This window comes from Gasterosteus aculeatus, chromosome Y (genome assembly GCF_964276395.1).
Source record: "Gasterosteus aculeatus chromosome Y, fGasAcu3.hap1.1, whole genome shotgun sequence".
Lineage (NCBI taxonomy): Eukaryota > Metazoa > Chordata > Actinopteri > Perciformes > Gasterosteidae > Gasterosteus > Gasterosteus aculeatus.
Window position 1 is genome coordinate 13,514,931 of NC_135709.1, and position 27,615 is coordinate 13,542,545.

The window sequence follows — 27,615 nt, forward strand, 5'->3', positions numbered from 1 at the left end:
CTGTCACGCGTGCACGTCATGCAAGGCACTTTGATAAATTCTCTAGACACACAGTGTTGGGAGAGGTGAGGGTACCTCTAGGACAGCTCAACATCTCCTATCCTCTTGAGCTACAGGAAGATCTGAAGACACCCCAGAAGGTACAGTAAGACACCATGTGTGCAAACACACACACACACACACACACACACACACACACACACACACACACACACACACACACATGTCAAATAGGAAGTTTCTTTTCACATCTTTCAGTGGAGAGGAATGAAATTTATACTAATTTAAATATTGAATGCTTAAAGGGATCACTAAACATGTGACTGTAGCAGCCTTGTTAATAGAAGAACGATAACCTGCTTCTTAAACTCAAACAAGTACATATGGGTAAAGTGAATTCGCAATCTGTATTGGTATACCTAATCTGTGTGCAAAATTATTTTCAAATCGGGATTGCTTTTTTATTTGTATTCATATTGATTGATATATTGGTCTTTTTATTTTTTTATATCGTTATTTCCAATTTCCGTAAATACCACTACCACCACTAAATCAAAGAAATTCTAGAGCCAATGAAATCTTTTAAATTACATGTTTACTGTAGAAAGTTTCTTTTTGAGTCCCATATTTCATACTGCTCATTTACTGTTCTTTCTTCTTCTTTTTTTACCTGTCCATGCTGTTAAGCATGGTCTGGTAAAAAAAAAAACATCCTATAGAAACAAAGCTTATACAGAATTGTTTCTCTTCGCATTATCGGGACAGGATCTCGTAGGAGAGGTGGGAAGTTTCTTCCCACCTCTCAGAGGCTTGACGTTGGACTACTTAAGGTCAGAACAGTCCTCACAGAAATATGCTCAGATAGAGGTAAATATCAAACACCAATATAAGATTCAAGACATGGTCATAGTGTTGTCATACATGTAAAGTCCCAGATGTGCCTTCTCTGTGTTGTACAGCCCTATATGCCAGGATCAGTGTGCAGTGCAACCAGCACAAATTGAGGTACCAAAAAACCTCTCCTGTGGCCCATTCACTGGTAACTGTCTTCAATGAGGTCCTCATGTTCTCCCTGCCAGAGTTTCCCCTGGAGCAGTGTAAAATATCAGTTTCTGTGTACGAGACTCACATGACTAGGAAATTACCCAAAAATCTAATTGGACAGTTGACTTTGGGTAAGGAAAGAAATTCACAGGACAAGCATTGGAGCTTAATGATGTGCTCAGTTCGCCAGCCTAATAGCAAAGTGGCATGGCATACTGATTTGACTCATATGTAAATACTCACCGGCAGGGGCTTGATGTTCACACCTGTTTGCATATGACTGAAAGCTGTATTGCTCGTGTGTCGGCCTAAGGGATCTGTGCCTGCGTAGCAGTATGCCAAACATAAACACCTCTCCTTCCTGACGCCTTAGTGGTAGAAAGATCTTTCTGTTCCAATCCGGTCAGCTTAACGGCCAAAATGAAACTTTAGGTTGCTCATTCTACATGAACATTTTTTTTTTGTTATCAACCGCTCTTTTTAACTCCAATTCTCATCACATTGAGAGTTTTGTGGCAATTTTTAACACTGATAATTGTACATTTATAAAATTGCCCGATGCAGGAGGAACAACGAGAGACTAGAGATGCACCAACACAACTTATGCCGATGAGATGAACTGTGTGCTGTTTGGATTTTATTTTATTTTTTAATTCCGGTGTAAGTTAGATCAGAAAACTATTTATTGCAAAGTTGGTCAAGCCGCTGGTATATATATATATATACACTAGCAATTACAACTGCTGACACACTAACAAGATAACAAACTAACCTGGAAGTCAACTTGCTGCCAGTTCATCATCTCCATGCTCACAATTATGGAGTTAAACACATTAAAACAAGGGTGTCGAAATTTTAGGTAAGGGGCCATACACTACCCACTATGATCTCAGGTGGGTGCTGCTGCCTGGAGTGACGCACGCAAGGAGGTGTGTAAAGGCACGCAAGGGACACACTAGGGGGGGTCTTGGGTCTGCGTCGCTCTGAAAACGCAGAAGCATAAACTAGGCTTAAGGCTGATGAAGGGCTAGCCCAAGGCTGAATGTATTTTAGGAAGCTGAAATTATGTCACTCATTTATCTTTATCAGTGATTTGCTAAACTGCTTCTTAGACCGCTTAGGGACCGTGCCGAAGCCCAGCTGAGACATGCGAACATGCAGAGTGCATGCAGGAAAAGTATATGTTTTGCGCATATATCTTAATTTACAAATATTACTGGGTATATTCCGTGTTTCAAAAACACAAATAGAGACATATTGACTATTTGTTGATGAAATAATTATTTGTTAGTATAATCTTTTTTTTTGTTGTTGCTCATTGTGGGTTCACGCCCCATTGCTCTCTACGTACCAGCCGCCACTTGTCTTTAACCTTGAACTGGCAATGGGCAGTTCAAAAAGGAATTTACAACCCACAGCAGTGGTGTCTGTGGCTTGACCAATCAACCCTCAGAGCTGTTTCACCGAGAGAGAGAAATCACACCTCGGTGTGAAGATAAATTCCTTCCGGGGGTTTTATGTTCTATCTTGTTGTACAAGTACTTTTATTTCAAGCAACGCAGTAATCACCTTCAACATGTATGGCATTGTCATTGTATTGCCCCTATTGCCAGATCCTGGATGCTCTATTTATGTAAACAACTGCAGTGGCCTCTACCTGGTGGTTGGGGGTCATATTTCCCTTATCATTACATCCCCCTATTAGAAAATCACGTTGAAATGTGGTCTAAACATAGACGTCTTTTCAACGTCTACGAATAGACGTTGAAACAACTTTCACTTTTAAACCATTTTGCAACGTCTTTTCAACGTCGGGCATAGACGTCTTTTAAATGTCTTTTCAACCAAAAAATGCTCACTGGGCCGTATTAAAAAATCACGTTGAAATGTGGTCTAAACATAGACGTCTTTTCAACGTCTATGAATAGACGTTGAAACAACTTTCACTTTTAAACCATTTTGCAACGTCTTTTCAACATCGGGCATAGACGTCTTTTAAACGTCTTTTCAACCAAAAAATGCTCACTGGGTAATGAAAAACTGATAATTCTACATTTGGAAAGATATTTCAATATTAACACCAAAGTTTGTGTGTTTCATCAGAGCGCGGTAATATTATTTAGTCCATTCAGAAGGGTAGCTATGTTCTTCTACCGTCTAAAACCAACACAAAAGCATAGCTGTTTACTAGGAATACAGACATTCATAGAAAACACAGATTGAGCCAATGCTTTCTCTCTCATGTTTTACAAATCAAAAGGGCAACAGGGTATGCAGAGGTACCGTCTCAACTTGATTTGAACATTGACATTATAAAGGGTCAACAATGCCATTTCCATGTACACTTCAACATTCGTTGCTGTCCCATGAAGCCCGGTCTTCGCTTAGTATATCTCTACTTATTAAAAAAAGAACGTGGATACCAAAGTTCTCAGTCACTTATTTCTCAGGAACTACAATGCAATGAAGGAAAGAGGCAGATGGCAAAATTGAGAGGGAAAACTTTTATTATATTACTTTACAGCATATTTCACATCATATTATATGATAAGAAACCACTGATCCGGAAGTGTCCCTTACTCGGCTGCTTCTTTGGCCTAAAAACACAAAGTTTAATAAGATTTAAATAAAACATAATATACAGAAACTTTCTGTCACATTAACTGGAATTGATTTTGATTGAATTGTATTGTCACCTTGCCAGTGTCACGACTTTTTGCTCTCATCTTGTTGACCTGAGACTCAGCAATGTCTGCACGCTCCTCAGCCTCTTCCAACTCATGCTGGACCTTTCTGCACTTGGACAGATGAGTATTGGCCTGTTCCTCCTGAAATAACACAAATAGAGTTTGGAACACTTCTTAAATGTAAATGTATGGCGAAGTATTTTTCTTAATTATATAAATATATTACATAACTGTTTACATTGCCAAAATCCCAAACATGTAATACTCTTTTGTATGTATAATGATATGGCTATCGTACTTGATACCTGACTTTTGTTCCAATCATTCTCATTAACAATGTATTTTTTAGCATTTTCTTTTTCTTCTTATAATGTCAGTTTTCTTGATATTAGTGCTGTTAAGTATCAGTTTTAGTTTTTCTAAATTACATGTCATTGTGACTCTGCATCTGTTATTTTAGTCACTTATATTTGGTCAATACAGTTGTACTGAAATTAAAATGCATTTCCTGTTATTTGTCTATTATGCAATAAAACTTTCCATTAAGAAATTGATCTGTACAAAGAACATAATAAAGGATGTTACAAAATCCTTCTAACTGTATAACTGACATAGAAAACTAAAATGTTTAGTCCTTACCGCCTCCTCAGCCTGCCTCTTGTAGGCCTTCACCTTCAGTTGCAACTTGTCAACCAGATCCTGCAGTCTGGAGACATTTTTCTTGTCCTCTTCAGTCTGTAATAGAAGGTGTTGAGGTGAAAATATAAATATTTGAAATGGTTAATAGTAATGGAGAATTTGGTCTTTTTTATTTTTTACTATCAATGACTGTACCTGATAGGTGAGCTCCTTTACTCTCCTCTCATATTTGCGAACACCCTTGACGGCGTCAACTCCACGTCTCTGCTCAGCCTCAACCTCTGTCTCAAGCTCACGCACCTTCAAAAAACGAGAAAATGATTATTTCTCTTTATTGTTTCAAAGTCTTGATTTATCTGTACAAATCATAAGAGGACTTTCTTACCCTGGACTCCAGTTTCTGGAGCTGCTTCTTGCCACCCTTCATGGCCAGGTTCTCAGCCTCATCCAGGCGGTGCTGCAGGTCCTTAACAGCGACCTCCAGATTCTTCTTCATCCTCTCAAGGTGAGCACTCGTGTCTTGCTCCTTCTTCAGCTCTTCAGCCATCATAGCAGCCTGGAGAAGACATCATAACATGTTGTTTGATAAAAACTAACAAAGTACATTTGAGTAAAAGGAACAACAATGGAATTCAACCCTACATCAGTGATGGCCTTCTTGGCCTTCTCTTCTGCATTCCTTGCTTCCTGAACAGTGTCATCCACTTCACCCTGGACCTGGACCAGGTCACTCTCAAGCTTCTTCTTGGTGTTCATAAGGCTTGTGTTCTAAAAGATACAACAATTTTATTGTTGTTACATTATTGTAAATGTCTTTATACAATTGGATTATTGAAGAAGTTACGGGAGTTTGTTCACCTGAGAGTGCAGAAGTCCAACACGCTCACTGGCGTCCACCAACTCCTGCTCCGCTGTTTTGCGGCTCCTCTCTGTCTGTTCCAGAGCAGCTCTAAGTTCTTCAATTTCAGCCATCATGAGACCGTTCCTGCGATCCACCATGGCAGCTTGTTCCTTGAAGTCTTCCTGGGCTCTAACAGCATCGTCAAGGTGCAGTTGTGCATCCTAGTGTAAACATATTGTGAGATTATTCCTATGAATGACATCATATCCCTTAACTGACCATGGTTTGTGGAGCAACTCTGTGTCTAACGATACCTTTAGCTGTGTCTGCACGTTCCTTAACTGCTTCTGGGACTCAGCAGCCTGGCGATTGGCGTGGCTCAGCTGAATCTCCATTTCATTCAGGTCTCCCTCCATCTTCTTCTTGATCCTCAGAGCATCGTTCCTGCTCCTAACCTCAGCGTCCAAAGTGCTCTGCATCGAGTCAGTGACTCTCTGGCTGTTCCTCTTGATCTGCTCCATCTCCTCATCTTTCTCTGCCAGCTTCCTGTCCACTTCGCCCTTAATCTGGTTTAGCTCCAGCTGGACACGGAGTATCTTAGACTCCTCGTGTTCCAGAGTTCCCTGAAAACATCAATGAATGAAATATGAATCTCTACTTATGAATATGTTTGTCAAATTATTTAGACAATTATTCAGAGAATCTTTTTTTGATTCCTAATGTTACCTCAGCTTCTTCAAGAGCTGTCTGGATCTCAGACTTCTCTGTTTCCACCTGCTTCTTGGACTTCTCCAGCTCATGGATGCTCTTGCCAGTCTCACCAATCTGTTCAGTGAGATCTGAGATCTCCTCTGCCGATAGATACATTTGTTGAGTGTAAACATAATACACATACTGTTTTCTAACAGTTATACTTGGGTTGAATACAATTCAACATTTACATGATGTAGAACTCACGTTGTAGGTTCTTGTTTTCCCGCTTCATTGTCTCCAGCTGATCCAGAGATTCCTCATAAGAGTTCTTCATCTTGAACAGCTCAGTGCTGAGAGAACGAGCCTCCTTCAATGCTCCCTCAAGCTCGGCCTGACCCTCCTCGTACTTTTGTTTCCAGTCTGCCAACACCTGAATAACACAATTACAACAGTTCAGTACTTTCTGTAGTACTATAAGGACATATATATGTATATCCATGTGTATATACATCCCTATCATTGTTCGTATGGCTTGGCCACACAAAGTAGAGTATGCTACCTTGTCAAAGTTCAATGACATATGTTGTGCATATATTAATATCTAAGAACAATATATGTATATACATGTGTATATATATATATATATGATATATATATATATATATATATGTCATTGTTCGTATGGCTTGGCCACACAAGGTAAAGTATGCTACCTTGTCAAAGTTCCTCTGCTTCTTGTCAAGGTTGGCAGCGAGACCGTTGGCCCTCTCCACATCGATCATGAGGTCCTCCACCTCACTCTGGAGCCTCTGTTTTGTTTTCTCAAGAGAGGCGCACTTGGAGTTCACGGCCTCAATCTGTTCCTCAGCCTCCTGAAGGCGCTGAGCCAGCTTTTTCCTGTTTTGGAAAATATAGAACAGTTACTTGGATCTTTAGTAACCAGAACTGTGAGTTCTTCGGACACTTGAGACGCTAAATAATTTTAAAGGTAAGAGTGTGTAATTATTGAAGGAATAGGTGTTGGATAAGGGCGGGGTCAAGTTAAAAATACTGTTTCATGAATGTTACTCACTTGGATTCCTCAAGCTCCTCAGTGCGCTGAATTGCATCAGTTTCATACTTGGATCTCCACTGAGCCACCTCACCGTTGGCCTTGGACATTCCACGCTGAAGCTCAGCCTTGGCCTCCTGCTCCTCCTCAAACTGCTCCCTCAGCAGATCACAGTCATGGCGAGCAGATTGCATTCCATGGGCAAGAGCATTCTTGGCCTGTTTATAAAGGTTTTTCATGAATATACACAATTTCTAAATTCTGAAAGAAATAAAACCTATACACACTTACTCAATACCCTCTTACCTTAACTTCCTCTTCAACCTGTCTCTTGAGCTCCTCAATCTGCTGAGTGAAGGCCTGTTTGCCTCTGGTCAGCTGGGAGACAAGGGCTTCTTTCTCCTCAAGTTGACGGCTGAACTCACCTTGGGTCATGATACATTCGTTAGTTAATTTCTTAATAAGATGCACAACAGATCATTCAAGAATAACTTCTACAAACCATTTTCTGTGAGGAGACGTGCTTTCTGTGCATTTGAGTCATTGATCTGACGAACATTTTCATCATTCTTGGTCTTCAGTTCGCTGAATTGGTCCTCAAGAGTACGGCACATCTTTTCAAGATTTCCCTAATGAGTTAAAGAGAGATGAGACCATTGATCAGTTTGTATTCACTAGATTGAATGCATTATTTAAAACATCAACTTGGGTACTAAATAGTATGTCATAAATTTTGTACCTTTGCTTTAGCAACATTCTCCATGTTGCTGGAGAGGTCATCGATCTCCATCTTGTATTCACTCTTTTCCTTCTCAAGCTTCTGCTTCACACGTTGGAGGTTGTCGATTTGCTCACCCAGCTCAGCAACGCTGTCAGCCTGCTTCTTGCGGAGAGCAGAAGCAGTGGATTCATGCTGCAGAGTGGATTCTTCAAGGTCTCGACGGAGCTTCTGGAACTCAGCCTCACGCTTCTTGTTCATCTCAATCTGAGCAGCAGTCGCACCACCGGCCTCTTCCAGCCTCTCACTGATCTCCTCAAGTTCCCTGGAGAGGTCAGCTCTCTGCTTCTCCACCTTGGCACGAGCAGCACGCTCAGCCTCAATCTCTTCCTCCAGTTCTTCAATGCGGGCCTGTTGAATGTAGGCGTTATCTCTTTCAACGAGCTTTCACTTTTGATAAACACAAATGTATGACATGGGTGCAGTAATGTTTTGTGAAACACAATGTCACCTGAAGCTCCTTGATCTTCTTCTGAAGCTGAGCACCTAGTGACTGCTCATCTTCAATCTTGCTAAGGAACTGACTGATTTCAAAGTCCTTCCTGAGATAATTACAAATAAAAAACACTTAGTCGATGCGGTTGACTATCATTTTAAACAGAACACAACATAGTTGTTTTCAAATTCAAAAAAGTACATTACTTTTTAATTTTCTCATCAGACTGCTGTTTGTCATTCTCAAGATCCATGACAGATTCCTGGGATAGTTTTAGATCACCCTCAAGCTTTCTCTTGGCTCTCTCAAGGTCCATACGAAGCTTCTTCTCTTGCTCCAGAGAACCTTCAAGCTGAACAAATACAATGAGTCTTTAAATCGTAAGTTAAAGAGAAATCTTGTTTTTTCTCTGTCTGTTCGGCAACTTACATCGTCCACTTGCTGCTCAAGCTTGGTCTTGGCCTTGGTCAGAGTGTTGACTTTGTCTTCCTCTGCCTGCAGGTCATCAAGAGTCTGCTGGTGAGCCTCCTGAAGGGCTTTCTTTTCCTTGGTTAACTTGGCAATGCTCTCATCCTGAGAGGCCATCTCCTCGGTCAGGTTCTTGACCTAAGTGTGCAAGAAAGATCTCGTCAATAATCGCTCATCATTATTGTTTTACTTGACAATGTAATAAGATTATAATTTACAAACCTTGTTCTCAGTGGCATGTTTCTCCTTCTCCACTTTGGCCAAGGTAAGCTCCAGGTCATCAATATCCTTCTTGAGCTCAGAGCATTCATCCTCCAGCTTTCTCTTTTTGGCAGTGAGCTCAGCATTGATTTCCTCTTCATCCTCCAGTCTCTCAGTTGTCTCTTTGAGTTTGGCCTCCAGCTGAATCTTGCTCTTGATAAGACCCTCACATCTTTCCTCAGCATCTGAGAGATTATCTCCTTCCTAGTCCATTGAATTAATATTGACATTAAGCACACAAAAACATGAAAAAGAAAAACTGTCTGATGAGGTGTACTCACCGATGCTACTTGCAGCTGCAGATCGTTCTTCTCCTGCAGAAGGGACACCATCTTCTCCTCCAATTCCTTCTTCTTGGCCAGGGCGGCAGCTAAGTCAGTTTTCATCTTATCATAGTTCTCCTTCATGTTTGCCAGCTCCTTCTCAGTTTCAGCAGTCTTCAGCAGTGGCTTAATCTTGTAGTACACCTTCATCCATGGCCAGTGTTTCACATTCATGAATGAGCGTATATTGTACTGGATGGTATAAATGGCTTCCCTGCAGAATGGAAATAGCTGTTATGAACATTGTGTCTGATTTTTGTATTACTTCATTCAAAATGAACTGTTTTTAATGTGCCTCCTCTCTGTCATCTTCACGTATTCCTTTCTCATGACGTAACCTCTGCACAAAGCCTGAGTCATGGTGACCAGTGATGCAAGTTTTTCATCTCTCATCTCCTCAAGGGTACCCAGGAGACCGGCCTTGAAGAAGACCTAAACAAACAAATGATGAATTATCAGAAGGATACAATTTTTAAATGAATACTAAAAACTCCTCAGAGCTGCTGTGTCTGAATGGCCCCTGAAAATGAATTTGTTCTGGTCTCTAACAGCGTAAAAACGAAACAAAATGGCTTCCTCACACACTCAGCCTTTGTCCACGCTTAACAGTTTTTTATTTGCAAAAAATGACATTGGTTTACTGTCTTGCACACCTTATATTTCCCCGGATAATGCCTCTAATCTCCAGGGCAGTGAACTAAATTGTACTTGTAACGTCACTCATCTATAGCTAATTGTAAATTGGCTTATTTGAGGAAATTGCACTTTCTTGTTTCTTGTTCTCCTGAGTTTGTTCCCTATGGTTGAATGCACTTATTGTACGTCGCTTTGGATAAAAGCGTCCGCTAAATGACATGTAATGTAATGTAATTATATACTCTGTAATGTTAATATTGGACAGTCCAAAGTGAAGCAGTTCTTGATCAATTGGGGACCCTATCGACAAGTGAACAAGTATTAAGGTATAACCACTTGAGCCATGACATATCCCTGACCATCCACTTATAAATGAGCATACACTATTTAGCAAAATGCAAGAATAACTTTGGAAGGCCCAATAAAAGTGGCAGACAATAAACAACTGAACCTACTTGATAATTAATATTTGGTTAAATAAGGAAAGCAAAGTGCTTACCTTTGTGTGTCCAAATTTATACTCATCATGAGGAACATCAATTGACCCAAGCAACTTCTCTGAAGCCTTCTTGTTGTCAATGAACTGGCCCTCAGGAATGACACTGGCGTTCAGCACCTTGTACCTTTTAGAGAGAGTTAATTGTTAATTTGTAAACTTTGACTCAGATTTTGATAATCAACAATAAAATGATGTATGAAAATATCCATTGATACCTCTGCTTGAAGTCAGCATAGAGAATTCTGCTCGGGAAACCTTTCCTGCAGATTCTGATACCCTCCAGCACACCGTTACACCGGAGCTGGTGGATAACCAGGAAGTTCTCCATGAGACCTGGGAAAAAGTTTTTAAAGTAATTTATTCAAAAGTTTTTCTATAGAATGATGTAGACCATGACAACAAGCGAAAATAAAGCCACTCTTAAAAGATTGTTTGATTAAGTTGTCTGTGTACCTGGAGTCTTAGACTCATTGGGAATCAGGCAGCGCACAAAGTGAGGATGGGTGCTCCTCAAGTTAGTCATCAGCTTGCCCAAGTTCTCCTGTGGATCCAAAATGGTGGAAACTGTTAGTTTGGTCATAAACTAAGATACATATGGTAGGTTTACAATTTTAAATCTTACCCTAAACTGTGAAGACACAGTCTGCATAGAGCCACCCTTCTTCTTGCCTCCCTTCTTGCTGCCACCAACCTCTGTTGATCAATTTAAGTAGAGACGGGATTTTTTAGACCGAAAAATACATTAACATGAAAACATGCAGCAGTTGAAAATCTACAGTATTCATAACCTTACAATGTGTTTTAGTTTACTCAGGTTACTATCATACCTTCTACTACTGGGGGATACAGGACAGGCAGCAGTTTCACAGAGGATTTCTGGTACAGCTGGATGACAGACTCATTCAGTGGATCCTTGTTCTTGTCCAGCCAGCCAGTGATATTGTAGTCCACAGTACCAGCATAGTGCACCAGGGAGAAGTGGGCCTCAGCCTTGCCCTTGGTAGGCTTTGGCTTCTCAAATGCTTTGTTTTTGCCAAGATGCTGGTCATACAGCTTGTTCTTGAAGGATGTGTCTGTTGCCTTGGGAAACATGCACTCCTCTTCAAGGATAGAGAAGATACCCATGGGCTTGAAGAAAGTGGGAAGAAGTCTGTGATTAGGATACACATTAAGTCAACTTAAATAAAATGATATAGAACTAAATGAACTGATTACCTTTTCAATCAGCTCAATGCAGGCAGCCAAGTCCATGCCAAAGTCAATAAACTCCCAGATAATACCCTCCTTCTTGTACTCCTCTTGCTCCAAGACAAACATGGTGTGGTTGAAGAACTGTTGCAGTTTCTCATTGGTGAAGTTGATGCACAGCTGCTCCAGTGTGTTGAACTACAAGGACACACATGATCACCAAAAGGTCTTTCTGTCATGTATGAAGATGTTTAAGCATTAAAAGCATTAGCAACTGAATTGTTTAATTTTTAGCTTACATCAAAGATTTCAAAGCCAGCAATATCCAGGACTCCAATGTAGAACTGCCTTGGTTGTTTAGTGTCCAACATTTGGTTGATGCGGATGACCATCCACAAGAACATCTTCTCATAAATAGACTTGGCCAGGGCAGGTACAGAGTTCATCACCTAAATAAAAATACAGGTCTAACTTCATAGGTTTACTGTTTTATAAAATAGTGGAATATTAGTGAATTAAAGAATAATAATCTATCTGAACAACTATTTGAACAAGTTTAATCCATGTTTTTTCAAATGGTGAATATGGATATTTTATGTTTACCTGAGGTACAGTCTGTCCCTTGGTGACATACTCATTTCCGACCTTCACTCGTGGATAGCACAGGGCTTTCAGCATGTCAGCAGAGTTCAGACCCAGCAAGTAGGCAACCTTGTCCGCTTCTGAAAACACAACAAATAACAACAGTGATTTCCATCATGACATGAACATAATCCAGTCTTATTAAGAACTCGATTCATCTTTAAACGGTTGTTCCCAAGCTACTCACCCTCTGTGCCATCAGGCTCAGCCTGCTCCTCACGCTGCTTTTGCTTGAACTTCATGTTACCATGGTGGAGCACTGCACCAGTCATCTTGTAGATACTCAGCTTCTCTTCATTTGAGAAGCCCAGGATATCAATAGCATTCTGAATTTAAAAGATATGTCCATGCAATCCTTTTAGAAAATGAACTTAAACAAACGGTATTTATTTAGCATGCATTGTACAAAATAAACTTAAATAGTTTATAGTGACAAGCACTCACATCAGTGGCTTCCAGCTCAATTTTGTCATCGATGCTGGCCACAGTGATCTGACCCATGCTGCACATGGGGAAGTCGTAGGGGTTGGTTGTAATGAGACACAAGTCTGGTGATCAAAAAAAGGTTAAAAAGGTTGATACATCTGTTGGAACGAAACTGTAACTGTAAGTATCTGAAGTACTGTAACATCTCAGTCTGTTTACCAAGCAGCTCGGGTTTGTGGGCAGTCATCATCTGGTAGAAGATGTGGTAGCCTCTCTCATCAGGAAGCTGGAATGTCACTCTAGACTTTTCCAGCAGATCTACAAATTGTTTATTAGTCCGATTCATACCAATACTCAATTTGAGTAAATTGTATTGAGTAGAAGTATTTTTACTTACATGTCTCAATATCAGCACTAGCCAGTTTGCCAGTTGTGCTGAAATGGATTCTGATAAATTTACCCTGTTTGGAAGCAAGACATTTTCAATGTCGCTATACATGGACAATCAGTAACAAGGCCTTACACATGTGTAGAAATTGTTTCCTACTTACAAAACGAGAGGAGTTGTCATTCCTCACAGTTTTGGCGTTACCATAGGCCTCCAGCAGAGGATTGGCAGCAATAATCTGATCCTCCAGTGACCCCTAAAATCCAGTGTTAGAAGTGGTTTTAGAAAATTACTTTGGAAAGTGATCCATTGATAAAGAACACCACATTGTAATCGTCAGGAACATACCTTTGATGTGTCCCTCTTCGGTCCACCAACTGAGATAGTTGCAAAGTACTGGATGACACGCTTGGTGTTCACAGTCTTCCCTGCACCAGATTCTCCACTAGGCATAGACAAAGACGTATAAGAATTTGATCAAGATATTTGACTATTTTCAACGGAGTTAACAATTTTAAATTAGCCAAACGTACGTGATCAAGACGGACTGGTTCTCCCTATCTGTTAAATAAGAAACAAAGGAATTAACTAGGTTTCACTGAAATATAATGATATATATATTTACTGTTTATTTGTCTTATTGTCCAATGCTGTGCATCACCCGCCATTTCAAATTCCTTGAATGTCAAACTTATTTTGGCAAAAAATGTTTCCCCATTCCGATACTCTATGTTGTAATGATAATAACTTACCAGTTGCCATAAACTGAAAAGCATTGTCAGAGACAGAGAAGATGTGGGGTGGAGCCTCCATACGCTTCTTGCCTCTATAGGCAGATACACATTCAGCATCGTACACTGGTAGCCACTTGTAGGGGTTCACAGTGGCACAGAACAGTCCAGAGTAGGTCTGAAAGTGATCATAGAGATACAACATTTAGCATTATTTGTCCTAAAAATTAAAGTCCCTTTTACCTGTTATTTAGATTATCTTACGTAGATCATCCATGCTGCATAACGCTCCTTGAGATTATACAGCACAGACGCTTCATTGAGATGGGTCATCATGGCCATGTCCTCAATCTTGTCATACTTAGGAGGATTCATTGGAAAGATTTCATCTTCTTTAACTGTCCTCTCCTGTAACAAGACATTTGTCATAATTAGAACTGATCTTATTGAAACCCCAACTGACTATGATTTGATGTTACCAACCTCCTCAGTGGTCAGGACTTTGACAGTGACTTTGCCACCCTCTTTCTTGATGACTTTGGCCTTCAAATACAGCTCTTTAGTATCTTGCACATAGACGGCACTCTTGGCATCAAATGGTGCGCTTTGAGCCTCAATCCTCTCCCTCTCTGGTTTACGAAGGTAAATGGCAGCTTTGCCATAAGTGGCCATCTCCGCGTCCGTACTCATGGTGGCGCCTTATGCCTGTTAAATAATTACATTGGAACTGCAATGACTATAGAATGACTTTACTTGAAATACATGAACAAATCAACATATCCTTGTATGGTTACCGATGGGTTTTAACTTTACAACTACGCTAACTCAAGTCTTGCATTTGAATGTTACAGAGAATACATTTGAACATGTTGAGTTTCACCAAAATCTTTGGATGGAAAACCACAGATCTTAAATGGATCAGAAACTTTTTGCATATGTTTCAAATGCTTGCAGAGAAAAATTATGAATTGAATAGTCATCCTTACCTAACACCTTCTCTCGTGACAATAATCCCCAATCCTGATAAAAACAGTTTTGTTGTTAGAGTAGGTTTTTAAAAATATGCATACAAATTTGCCATTGCTTCTATTGGCATAAGTATTTGTTAAAAAAGATAACACATTCAAATTAGCCCAATTTTAAGAGAAGAACGTATTACCAGAGGCACGAACTCAGGTCTTCAGTCTCACAACTTGTCCTGTCCTTGAGTTGCCTTTATACTCAATCTTGTTTTGATGACACAGTAAAAGTTAAATATGGTACACCAAATGTGGTAAGGCAGACAGCCCATGATAAAAGATGGGTTGTAATTATATCACGTGATGTTTCAGGTTACACTTTATATGGCCGGGGCTTTATCATTACTTCAACAGAAGTTTATTTTAGGCTCATGACTGCCTCTCCACTCTCAAGAAGGTAAAGTCATTTAAAAAAGTATTGTGTTTATTAACTGTTATTTTTTTTAATTTGTAGAATCTTACTGCGCTATTTAAATAAAATAACATCAGTAAGTCAGATTAATTAGAATATATTCAGTACCAGTCAAGTTTGCAGTTTCTTATTGAGTTGAATGTGAAAATGTATAAATGTTAAAAATATATTACTATATATATATACTTTTATATATACTATATATACTTTTTTAAATAATTAAGTTAATTTCAAAATATAAGGCACTATAGTACTAAACAAGCACAGTAAATATCTGAAATGTAAGACATTATTTATGCAGAAAAAGAGATCATCAATTTTAAAACAAAGAGTTTTAAAACACAGGACGCTCTCTGTTAAAAGATCCTATGAAAGTCATTTTACTCATTATTTACAAAACGCGGGGCCAGATTCGTTTTGATCACGGTCAAAAGTTAGTGCTTCTTGAATGCTTTAGGTATTTGAACTGTGTAATTCAAAAGTATTGTCATCCAAAGATGGTTTCAAAGTGAAAATATATATTTAAGAGACTTGGAGGACACAACTAGATAAAAACAACACAGACAATGCAAGTCAAGATCAAAAACTACTTTATTATTGGGGATTTCACATCATATTTTATGATTAGAAAAAAACATCAGCCAAAGCACTACTCAGCTGCCTCTTTTCCCTGTAGAAAAAACAGACAATGAAAAAATATACTTCATATGCACCAAGATGCACATCATACTTTGCCATTGTTTTGTCCTAATTCTATGAACTTTTTTTTATTCATGACTAAATGTTAAGTGAAAATCATTAAAAAAGGAATTTTATTTTATAAAATGTTCATTAAGCTGAATGTTAGTTACCTTGCCAGAGTCACGGCTTTTTGCTCTCAGCTTGTTGACCTGGGACTCTGCAATGTCTGCACGCTCCTCAGCCTCCTCCAGCTCGTGCTGGACCTTCCTGCATTTGGATAGATGAGCATTGGCCTGTTCCTCCTGGAAAACAAAAAAAAACAAATCAAATCATATATTTTTGTACAAATCATACATACAAAAAATATATATATCGTTGGAAAAGACCTAGTGGTCTAGTGTTCATGAAATAACTATGACATAGTAGTCATTTTGCTTTTTAAAAAAATAAAAAATTCAGTCCTCACCGCCTCCTCAGCCTGCCTCTTGTAGGCCTTCACCTTCAGTTGCAACTTGTCAACCAGATCTTGCAGCCTGGAGACATTTTTCTTGTCCTCTTCAGTCTGTAATATAAGGTGTTGAGGCGCAAATATAGATATTTGAAATGGTAACAGTAATGGAGAATTTGGTGTCTCTTTATTTTCAGTGATTGTACCTGATAGGTGAGCTCCTTCACTCTCCTCTCATATTTGCGGACACCCTTAACGGCATCTGCTCCACGTCTCTGCTCAGCCTCAACCTCTGTCTCAAGCTCACGCACCTTCAAAAAACGATGAGAAAATGAATGATTTTCCGTATTGTTTCAAAGTCTTGATTTAGCTGTACAAATCATAAGAGGACTTTCTTACCCTAGACTCCAGTTTCTGGAGCTGCTTCTTGCCACCCTTCATGGCCAGGTTCTCAGCCTCATCCAGGCGGTGCTGCAGGTCCTTAACAGCGATCTCCAGATTCTTCTTCATCCTCTCAAGGTGAGCACTCGTGTCTTGCTCCTTCTTCAGCTCTTCAGCCATCATAGCAGCCTGGAAGACATGAAGACATCATAACATGTTTGACAAAAACTAACAAAAAACATTTGAGTAAAAGGAACAACAATGGAATTCAACCCTACATCAGTGATGGCCTTCTTGGCCTTCTCTTCTGCATTCCTTGCTTCCTGAACAGTGTCATCCACTTCACCCTGGACCTGGACCAGGTCAGTCTCAAGCTTCTTCTTGGTGTTCATGAGACTTGTGTTCTAAAAGATAAAACCATTTTAATCACATGTCATATTGTTACATTATCTTAAATGTCATTATACCATTGAATTATTGAAGAAGTTAAGGAAATTTGATCACCTGAGAGTGCAGAAGTCCAACACGCTCACTGGCGTCCACCAACTCCTGCTCTGCGATTTTGCGGCTTCTCTCTGTCTGTTCCAGAGCAGCTCTAAGTTCCTCAATTTCAGCCATCATAAGACCGTTCCTGCGATCCACCATGGCAGCTTGTTCCTTGAAGTCTTCCTGGGCTCTAACAGCATCGTCGAGGTGCAGTTGTGCATCCTGGTGAAAATATCCTGAAATTATTCCTATGAATGACATAATATCCCTTCACTGACCGTGGTTTGTGGAGCAGCTCTGTGTCTTACGATACCTTTAACTGTGCCTGCACGTTCCTCAGCTGCTTCTGGGACTCAGCAGCCTGGCGGTTGGCGTGGCTCAGCTGAATCTCCATTTCGTTGAGGTCTCCCTCCATCTTCTTCTTGATCCTCAGAGCATCGTTCCTGCTCCTGACCTCAGCGTCCAAAGTGCTCTGCATGGAGTCAGTGATTCTCTGGCTGTTTCTCTTTATCTGCTCTATCTCCTCATCTTTCTCTGCCAGCTTCCTGTCCACTTCACCCTTAATCTGGTTCAGCTCCAGCTGGACACGGAGGATCTTGGACTCCTCGTGTTCCAGAGTTCCCTTAAAATATCAATGAATGAAATAATGATTTTTTTTTCCCCTGTAAAACTTGTATCGTTTGTCACAATATTTAGACAATCTTTTTTGATTCCTAATGTTACCTCAGCTTCTTCAAGAGCTGTCTGGATCTCAGACTTCTCTGTTTCCACCTGCTTCTTGGACTTCTCCAGTTCATGGATGCTCTTGCCTGTCTCACCAATCTGTTCAGTCAGATCTGAGATCTCCTCTGCAGATAGATACATTTGTTTAAGAGAGTAAACATAAATACTGTTTTCTTAAGCTTAAACTCGGTTGAATACAATTCAACGTTTACATGATGTAGAACTCACGTTGTAGGTTCTTGTTTTCCCGCTTCATTGTCTCCAGCTGATCCAGAGCTTCCTCATAAGAGTTCTTCATCTTGAACAGCTCAGTGCTGAGAGATCGAGCCTCCTTCTGTGCTCCCTCAAGTTCGGCCTGACCCTCCTCGTACTTTTGTTTCCACTCCGCCAACACCTGAATAACACAATTACTACAGTTCAGGACAGTCCATAGTACTATAAGGACATATATATGTATATCCATGTGTATATACATCCCTATCATTGTTCGTATGGCTTGGCCACACAAAGTAGAGTATGCTACCTTGTCAAAGTTCCTCTGCTTCTTGTCAAGGTTGGCAGCAAGACCGTTGGCCCTCTCCACATCAATCATGAGGTCCTCCACCTCACTCTGGAGCCTCTGTTTGGTTTTCTCAAGAGAGGCGCACTTGGAGTTCACGGCCTCGATCTGTTCCTCAGCCTCCTGAAGGCGCTGAGCCAGCTTTTTCCTGTTTAGAAAATGATGAATATGTTGCTAAGTGAAATACTCATTTTTACAAAAACGTTCTTCAATATATATTATATATTTGTAAGAATAAAATATAAAAAAAATACATATTCTCATAACCAGTATGAATTCACAAAAGCAGTGCGTTAACTAACTGCATGTGACATGAATAAATACAGTTATATGAATAAAATTATTTAACAACCAATACATCTGCCAGTTAAGAATCTTGGGAATGCTACACTTTCCCGATGGCTATTTTATTATTTGAATGTTACTCACTTGGATTCCTCAAGCTCCTCAGTGCGCTGAATTGCATCAGTTTCATACTTAGTCCTCCACTGAGCCACCTCACTGTTGGCCTTGGACATTCCACGCTGCAGCTCAGCCTTGGCCTCCTGCTCCTCCTCAAACTGCTCCCTCAGCAGATCACAGTCATGGCGAGCAGATTGCAGTCCATGGGCGAGGGCATTCTTGGCCTGTTTTTAAAGGTTATTCATGGATTTATAAAAAATCTAAATCCGTCAACAAAGCAATACACACTTACTTAATGGTTTCTTACCTTAACCTCCTCTTCAATCTGTCTCTTGAGCTCCTCAATCTGCTGAGTGAAGGCCTGTTTGCCTCTGGTCAGCTGGGAGACAAGGGCTTCTTTCTCCTCAAGTTGACGGCTGAACTCACCTTGGGTCATGATACATTCGTTAGTTTCTTAATAAGATGCACAACAGATCATTCAAGAATAACTTCTACATACCATTTTCTGTGAGGAGACGTGCTTTGTGTGCATTTGAGTCATTGATCTGACGAACATTTTCATCATTCTTGGTCTTCAGTTCGCTAAGTTGGTCCTCAAGAGTACGGCACATCTTTTCAAGATTTCCCTAATGAGTTAAAGAGAGATGAGACCATTGATCAGATTGTATTCACTAGATTGAATGCATCATTTAGGATGAATTTGGGTACTAAATAGTATGTCATTCATTTTGTACCTTTGCTTTAGCAACAGCCTCCATGTTGCTGGAGAGGTCATCGATCTCCATCTTGTATTCACTCTTTTCCTTCTCAAGCTTCTGCTTCACACGCTGGAGGTTGTCGATCTGCTCACCCAGCTCAGCAACGCTGTCAGCCTGCTTCTTGCGGAGAGCAGCAGCAGTGGATTCATGCTGCAGAGTGGACTCCTCAAGGTCGCGACGGAGCTTCTGGAACTCAGCCTCACGCTTCTTGTTCATCTCAATCTGAGCAGCAGTCGCACCACCGGCCTCTTCCAGCCTCTCACTGATCTCCTCAAGTTCCCTGGAGAGGTCAGCTCTCTGCTTCTCCACCTTGGCACGAGCAGCACGCTCAGCCTCAATCTCTTCCTCCAGTTCTTCAATGCGGGCCTGTTGAATGTAGGCATTATCTTTTGAAATGAGCTTTCACTTTTGATACACAAAAATGTATGTATGCAGTTAGGTTTTCATAAAACATAAAATGTCACCTGAAGCTCCTTGATCTTCTTCTGAAGCTGAGCACCCAGTGACTGCTCATCTTCAATCTTGCTGAGAAGCTGACTGATTTCAAAGTCCTTCCTGAGATAATTATGAGTAAAAAACACAGTTTATGTAGTTGACCAAAAATTTTAACAGCATTTCTTTTTACAAAATCAAAAAAGTACATTACTTTTTAATCTTCTCATCAGACTGCTGTTTGTCATTCTCAAGATCCATGACAGATTCCTGGGATAGTTTCAGATCACCCTCAAGCTTTCTCTTGGCTCTCTCAAGGTCCATACGAAGCTTCTTCTCTTGCTCCAGAGAACCTTCAAGCTGAACAAATACAATGAGTCTTTAGATCGTGAGTTAAAGAGAAATCTTGTTTTTTCATCAAGTCTCTTTGGCAACTCACATCGTCCACTTGCTGCTCAAGCTTGGTCTTGGCCTTGGTCAGAGTGTTGACTTTGTCCTCCTCTGCCTGCAGGTCATCAAGAGTCTGCTGGTGAGCCTCCTGAAGGGCTTTCTTTTCCTTGGTTAACTTGGCAATGCTCTCATCCTGAGAGGCCATCTCCTCGGTCAGGTTCTTGACCTAAGTGTGCAAGAAAGATCTTGTCAATAGGAGCTCATCATTATCATTTTACTTGATAATGTGATTAGATTATAATTTACAAACCTTGTTCTCAGTGGCATGTTTCTCCTTCTCCACTTTGGCCAAGGTAAGCTCCAGGTCATCAATATCTTTCTTGAGCTCAGAGCATTCATCTTCCAGCTTTCTCTTTTTGGCAGTGAGCTCAGCATTGATTTCCTCTTCATCCTCCAGTCTCTCAGTTGTCTCTTTGAGTTTGGCCTCCAGCTGAATCTTGCTCTTGATAAGACCCTCACATCTTTCCTCAGCATCTGAGAGATTATCTCCTTCCTAGTCCATTGAATTAAAATTGACACTAGCAAACTAACAACCAAAAACATGAAAAAGAAAAACTGTCTGATGAGGTGTACTCACAGATGCTACTTGCATCTGCAGATCGTTCTTCTCCTGCAGAAGGGACACCATCTTCTCCTCCAATTCCTTCTTCTTGGCCAGGGCTGCAGCTAAGTCAGTTTTCATCTTATCATAGTTCTCCTTCATGTTTGCCAGCTCCTTCTCAGTTTCAGCAGACTTCAGCAGTGGCTTGATCTTGTAGTACACCTTCATCCATGGCCAGTGTTTCACATTCATGAATGAGCGAACATTGTACTGGATGGTATAAATGGCTTCCCTGCAGAATGGAAATAGCTGTTATGAACATCGTGTCTGATTTTTGTATTACTTCATTCAAAATGAACTGTTTTTAACGTGCCTCCTCTCTGTCATCTTCACATATTCCTTTCTCATGAGGTAACCTCTGCACAAAGCCTGGGTCATGGTGACCAGTGATGCTAGTTTTTCATCTCTCATCTCCTCAAGGGTACCCAGCAGACCGGCCTTGAAGAACACCTAAACAAACAAAAAATAAATGATTGGAAGGATACAATTTTGAAATACATGTTTCGTCACATAAAACTCCTCAAGGTCTGTCTACAAAGTATGTATTTGAGTGGATACAACACAAATCCGTTTCTTTTTAAACCCAACGTGTGTCAAAGGTATTTTTCACTCACAAGTTAACATGCTGTTTTTTTATCGATGAAACTGTCCCCCAATGGCCCCAAAATAATGTGTTCTGATGTCAGCTAAAAACAAACAAAAGGTTCTCCTGTTGACATTAGACAACACATTCTGCGTAGCGACACGCAAAATGTATTGCAGTAAACTGCCTTGCACAGATTATTTTTCCCAGGATAACTGGATTTCTTTGGTATCCAGGCCAGTTTGTGAATTATATATTCTGTAACGTTTATTTGGACAGTCCAAACTGAAGCATTTCTTGATGAATTGGGAATCTTATCGACAAGTGATGAAGTATATATATATATATATTGTACACATATTAAAATGTCCAAACTGGAGCATATTTAATTGTGGCCAATTGAACGACAGATTAAAAGTAGTGAGGAATAACCACAAAATCCATAACAGGTCCTTCACCATTATAAAAAAGCATTGCAAATTTAGCAGTATGCGAGAATAGCTGTGGATGGATTGAAAGAAAACAACTACAACCAAAAGACTGAATCTACTTAGTAATTATTATTTGGTTAAATAAGAAAGGCCCAATAAAAGTGGCAGACAATAAACAACTGAACCTACTTGATAATTAATATTTGGTTAAATAAGGAAAGCAAAGTGCTTACCTTGGTGTGTCCAAATTTATACTCATCATGAGGAACATCAATTGACCCAAGCAACTTCTCTGAAGCCTTCTTGTTGTCAATGAACTGGCCATCAGGAATGACACTGGCATTCAGCACCTTGTACCTTTTATAAGAGAGTTAATTGCTCATTTGTAAACTTTGATTTTGATAATCAACAATAAAATGTATGAAATTTCAATTGATACCTCTGCTTGAAGTCAGCATAGAGAATTCTGCTTGGGAAACCTTTCCTGCAGATTCTGATACCCTCCAGCACACCGTTACACCGGAGCTGGTGGATAACCAGGAAGTTCTCCATGAGACCTGGGAAAAAGTTTTTTTAAGTAATTTATTGAATCGTTTTTCTATAGAATGATGTAGACCATGACAACAAACGAAAACAAAGCCACTCTTAAAAGATTGTTTGATTAAGTTGTCTGTGTACCTGGAGTCTTAGACTCATTGGGAATCAGGCAGCGCACAAAGTGAGGATGGGTGCTCCTCAAGTTAGTCATCAGCTTGCCCAAGTTCTCCTGTGGATCCAAAATGGTGGAAACTGTTAGTTTGGTCATAAACTAAGATACATAAGGCAGGTTTACAATTTTAAATCTTACCCTAAACTGTGAAGACACAGTCTGCATAGAACCACCCTTCTTCTTGCCTCCTTTCTTGCTCCCACCAGTCTCTGATGATCAATTTAAGTAGAGAAGGTTTTTTAATACCAACATATACATTAACATCAAAACATGCAACAATTGAAAATCTACAGTATTCATAACCTTACAATGTGTTTTAGTTTACTCAGGTTACTATCATACCTTCTACTACTGGGGGATACAGGACAGGCAGCAGTTTCACAGAGGATTTCTGGTACAACTGGATGACAGACTCATTCAGTGGATCCTTGTTCTTGTCCAGCCAGCCGGTGATATTGTAGTCCACGGTACCAGCATAGTGCACCAGGGAGAAGTGGCCTTCCACCTTGCCCTTGGCAGGCTTTGGCTTCTCAAATGCTTTGTTTTTGCCAAGATGCTGGTCATACAGCTTGTTCTTGAAGGATGTATCTGTTGCCTTGGGGAACATGCACTCCTCTTCAAGGATGGAGAAGATGCCCATGGGCTTGAAGAAAATGGGAAGAAGTCTGTGATCAGGATACACATTAAGTCAACATGAAAAAAATGACATAGAACAAAATGAACTGATTACCTTTTCAATCAGCTCAATGCAAGCAGCCAAGTCCATGCCAAAGTCAATGAACTCCCAGATAATGCCCTCCTTCTTGTACTCCTCTTGCTCCAGGACAAACATGGTGTGGTTGAAGAACTGTTGCAGTTTCTCATTGGTGAAGTTGATGCACAACTGCTCGAGTGTGTTGAACTGCAAGGACACACATGATTACCAAAAGTTATTCATTTCATGTATAAAGATGTTTAAGCATTAAAAGCATTAGCAACTGAATTGTTGGATTATCTTACATCAAAGATTTCAAAGCCAGCGATATCCAGGACTCCAATGTAGAACTGCCTTGGTTGTTTAGTGTCCAACATTTGGTTAATGCGGATGACCATCCACAAGAACATCTTCTCATAAATAGACTTGGCCAGGGCAGGAACAGAGTTCATCACCTGAATAAAATTAAGGATATAATTTCATAAGTGATAGTTGATCATTAGTGATTTTAAAGACAGTAACAATAGACTATTTGACAGAACCCATGTCATGTATGTATTTTCAAATACTTGTATATGGATAATTTATGTTTACCTGAGGTACAGTTTGTCCCTTGGTGACATACTCATTTCCGACCTTGACTCTGGGATAGCACAGAGCTTTCAGCATGTCAGCAGAGTTGAGACCCAGCAGGTAAGCAACCTTGTCAGCATCTGAATACACAACAGTGATTTCCATCATGACATGAACAGAATCCAGTCTCATTAAGAACTCTACTCATCTTTAAACTGTTGTTCCCAAGCTTCTCACCCTCTGTGCCATCAGGCTCAGCTTGCTCTTCACGCTGCTTTTGCTTGAACTTCATGTTACCATGGTGGAGCACTGCACCAGTCATCTTGTAGATGCTCAGCTTCTCTTCATTTGAGAAGCCCAGGATATCAATAGCATTCTGAATTTAAAAAAAATATATGTCCACACAATCCTTTTAGAAAATGAACTTAAAGAGACAGAATTTATTTAGCATGCATTGTACAAAATATACTTAATTAGTTTATAGTGAAGATCACTCACATCAGTGGCTTCCAGCTCAACTTTGTCATCTATGCTGGCCACAGTGATCTGACCCATGCTGCACATGGGGAAGTCGTAGGGGTTGGTTGTGATGAGACACAAGTCTGGTGATCAAAAAAAGGTTAAAAAGGTTGATACATCTGTTGGAACTAAACTGTAACTGTAAGTATCTGAAGTACTGTAACATCTCAGTCTGTTTACCAAGCAGCTCGGGTTTGTGGGCAGTCATCATCTGGTAGAAGATGTGGTAGCCTCTCTCATCAGGAAGCTGGAATGTCACTCTAGACTTTTCCAGCAGATCTACAAATTGTTTATTAGTCAGATTCATACCAATTCTCAATTTCAGTCATTTGTATGGACTAGAAGCCTTTTTACTTACATGTCTCAATATCAGCACTAGCCAGTTTGCCAGTTGTGCCAAAATGGATTCTGATGAATTTACCCTGTTTGGAAGGAAGACATTTTTAATGTCGCTATACATGGACAATTAGTAACAAGGCCTTACACGTGTGTAGAAATTGTTTCCTACTTACAAAACGAGAGGAGTTGTCATTCCTCACAGTTTTGGCGTTACCATAGGCCTCCAGCAAAGGATTGGCAGCAATAATCTGATCCTCCAGTGACCCCTAAAATCCAGTGTTGTCCAGAAGTGGTTTTAGAAAATTACTCGGAATTACTGGAAAAGTGATCCATTGATAAAGAACCCCATATTGTAATCATAGGCACATACTTTTGATGCGTCCCTCTTCGGTCCACCAACTGAGATAGTTGCAAAGTACTGGATGACACGTTTGGTGTTCACAGTCTTTCCTGCACCAGATTCTCCACTAGGCATAGACAAATACTTTTAAGAATTTGATCAAGATTATTAGACTATCTTCAACGGAGTTAACCATTTTAAATGGACCAAACTTACGTAATCAAGACGGACTGGTTCTCCCTATCTGTTAAATAAGAAACAAAAGAATGAACTAGGTTTCACTGCAATGAAGACATAAATTAATGATATTTTCTGTGTTGTAATGATAATTGCTTACCAGTTAGCATGAACTGGAAGGCGTTGTCAGAGACAGAGAAGATGTGGGGTGGAGCCTCCATACGCTTCTTTCCTCTATAGGCAGATACACATTCAGCATCGTACACTGGGAGCCACTTGTAGGGGTTCACAGTGGCACAGAACAGTCCAGAGTAGGTCTGAAAGTGATCACAGAGATACAACATTTAACATTATTTTTTCTAAAAAATAAAGTCCCTTTTTCAAAGTCAATTTTCCTTTTACTGTTATTTAGATTATCTTACGTAGATCATCCATGCTGCATAACGCTCTTTGAGATTATACAGCACAGAGGCTTCATTGAGATGGGTCATCATGGCCATGTCCTCAATCTTGTCATACTTGGGAGGATTCATTGGGCTGACATCATCTTCTTTAACTGTCTTCTCCTGTAACAAGACATTCGTCACAATTAGAACTGATCATATTGGAATCCCAACTGACTATGACTTTATGTTACCAACCTCCTGAGTGGTCAGGACTTTGACGGTGACTTTTCCACCCTCTTTCTTGAGGATTGTGGCCTTCAAGTACAGCTCCTTAACATCAGCCACGTAGCAGGCACTCTTGGCATCAAATGGTGCGCTTTGGGCCTCAATCCTCTCCTTCTCTGGCTTACGAAGGTAAATGGCAGCTTTGCCATAAGTGGCCATCTCCGCGTCCGTACTCATGGTGGCAGTTTACTTCTCTAAGGGTTATAATAAATAAGACAAATCATATTAGTCTTCTTTAAAAAATAAGTTATTTCTTAACAACACAGAGTCAAGAAGTTCAATCAAATGATTAAGTGAGTAAAAACTGAACAACTTTGCAACTGAATGAAATGTTTTCAATAGGAAACAAACTAATTAGTATAATTGAAAGATGTTCATACCTGACCCACTCTATCTGAAATCTTGATATGAATTCCACAATCCTGTTTGGAACATATGTATTTACCGTTATTAATACTGGTGTGTAAATGTATGTTTAACGAGAAACATTTCCTCTAATATATAATACATTCTCTAAAACACATACAACATATGCTTACCACAAGCTGAAGTCTCCAAGGTCTGCTACCACAACTGCTCTGTGGTGTTGGGCTGCTTATATTGAACCCGGGACGCTTACGCAGCATTGGTTAAATATGGGCACGTGCCAAGTTTGGTGTGTGCTATAGTCATCGATTGAGACAGGTGTTGATGTACATCTAGTGTTTTGGATTCCTGCCAGTGAGGCCAAACATATCTATTATATCAAATAACTCTAACTAGAGCAGTACATATGCATCGGATCCATTCAATAGATTTGCATTTACGGTTTTACATCCTGCTTTTCTAAATTCTAAATTGATCCAGTGATTACCTCTATATCACTACAGAAGGCTTTTTCAGCTGCACATTTCTATTGTTTGTTTGATTATGATATAGATGATGTAAGAAATGCTTACATTTTTAATCCATACACAAAAGTTGCATAGCATCACACATTTCACTCTTGGTTTACGCGTATGACTGTTACCCTTAGGCTATATATAGGCTTTAGGTGTAAATTCTTTAACCTCAAAGTGTTGTTGCAACCAAACCTTTTGGTTGCAACATACCCCAAGTAGATCTTTATCATTATTTTGCATCTCTGTTGAAGTGATCCATTCAAAATATGATTATTATACTCGTATTAGAATCGTATTTTGCAACTTGTTTTTCAGAACATCCTCGGTGCTCTAGGATAAACATTGTACCAGAACTGTTCCCATTTTTAGCCATAATTATCATTTTTCATTGGCAAAAATTCATATCCCTTTATGTGTAGTCGTAATTGAGAACAATAAATTGCATCTTAAAGTCATCATTAGAGGTGACGAAGATGAGGACCAAAAATAAGATATCAACTATTTTAATGTGAAAGAAGGCACAACATTCCGCTATGGTCTAGCTTTACTCCACAGCGCAATCATCACCCATTGTATGTTGCTGTTTTTTCATAATTTCGGGCCAATGGCTGATGA

At 39.9% G+C, this 27,615-nt stretch overlaps 2 protein-coding genes and 1 long non-coding RNA gene across 3 annotated transcripts; 1 reads left to right on the forward strand and 2 right to left on the reverse strand.

The window, feature by feature from the left end:
- LOC144391215 (uncharacterized) lies at nucleotides 1–1,543 on the forward strand. The gene is made up of 3 exons (XR_013455103.1): nucleotides 1–140; nucleotides 766–867; nucleotides 960–1,543. It is a non-coding gene; the product is annotated as an uncharacterized LOC144391215 (long non-coding RNA).
- Nucleotides 1,544–3,533: 1,990 nt separating this feature from the next.
- Nucleotides 3,534–14,985, reverse strand: LOC144382910 (myosin heavy chain, fast skeletal muscle-like). Its single transcript, XM_040168003.2, has 41 exons — nucleotides 14,891–14,985; nucleotides 14,718–14,751; nucleotides 14,215–14,436; nucleotides 13,996–14,139; nucleotides 13,753–13,909; nucleotides 13,534–13,561; nucleotides 13,349–13,445; nucleotides 13,164–13,256; nucleotides 13,010–13,073; nucleotides 12,832–12,930; nucleotides 12,631–12,734; nucleotides 12,374–12,512; nucleotides 12,148–12,266; nucleotides 11,844–11,993; nucleotides 11,572–11,742; nucleotides 11,184–11,484; nucleotides 10,979–11,049; nucleotides 10,810–10,897; nucleotides 10,572–10,689; nucleotides 10,357–10,480; nucleotides 9,517–9,653; nucleotides 9,180–9,435; nucleotides 8,860–9,102; nucleotides 8,599–8,775; nucleotides 8,376–8,521; nucleotides 8,185–8,275; nucleotides 7,695–8,084; nucleotides 7,458–7,584; nucleotides 7,262–7,380; nucleotides 6,977–7,173; nucleotides 6,618–6,801; nucleotides 6,169–6,334; nucleotides 5,938–6,062; nucleotides 5,526–5,834; nucleotides 5,229–5,432; nucleotides 5,013–5,138; nucleotides 4,756–4,926; nucleotides 4,566–4,670; nucleotides 4,371–4,466; nucleotides 3,741–3,872; nucleotides 3,534–3,641 (listed from the first exon to the last, which is right to left on the reverse strand). Exons 3-41 carry the CDS (start codon nucleotides 14,419–14,421, stop codon nucleotides 3,621–3,623), a joined length of 5,796 nt encoding a protein of 1,931 aa, XP_040023937.1. The 5' UTR covers nucleotides 14,422–14,436; nucleotides 14,718–14,751; nucleotides 14,891–14,985; the 3' UTR covers nucleotides 3,534–3,620.
- Nucleotides 14,986–15,735: 750 nt separating this feature from the next.
- Nucleotides 15,736–26,746, reverse strand: LOC120812197 (myosin heavy chain, fast skeletal muscle-like). Its single transcript, XM_040168001.2, has 41 exons — nucleotides 26,659–26,746; nucleotides 26,500–26,541; nucleotides 26,090–26,313; nucleotides 25,871–26,014; nucleotides 25,609–25,765; nucleotides 25,488–25,515; nucleotides 25,302–25,398; nucleotides 25,105–25,197; nucleotides 24,951–25,014; nucleotides 24,773–24,871; nucleotides 24,572–24,675; nucleotides 24,311–24,449; nucleotides 24,095–24,213; nucleotides 23,806–23,955; nucleotides 23,537–23,707; nucleotides 23,149–23,449; nucleotides 22,945–23,015; nucleotides 22,776–22,863; nucleotides 22,537–22,654; nucleotides 22,331–22,454; nucleotides 21,397–21,533; nucleotides 21,060–21,315; nucleotides 20,733–20,975; nucleotides 20,472–20,648; nucleotides 20,247–20,392; nucleotides 20,065–20,155; nucleotides 19,577–19,966; nucleotides 19,342–19,468; nucleotides 19,150–19,268; nucleotides 18,870–19,066; nucleotides 18,405–18,588; nucleotides 18,110–18,275; nucleotides 17,882–18,006; nucleotides 17,472–17,780; nucleotides 17,177–17,380; nucleotides 16,951–17,076; nucleotides 16,691–16,861; nucleotides 16,498–16,602; nucleotides 16,310–16,405; nucleotides 16,014–16,145; nucleotides 15,736–15,832 (listed from the first exon to the last, which is right to left on the reverse strand). Exons 3-41 carry the CDS (start codon nucleotides 26,294–26,296, stop codon nucleotides 15,812–15,814), a joined length of 5,796 nt encoding a protein of 1,931 aa, XP_040023935.1. The 5' UTR covers nucleotides 26,297–26,313; nucleotides 26,500–26,541; nucleotides 26,659–26,746; the 3' UTR covers nucleotides 15,736–15,811.
- Between the last annotated feature and the right edge of the window lie 869 nt (nucleotides 26,747–27,615).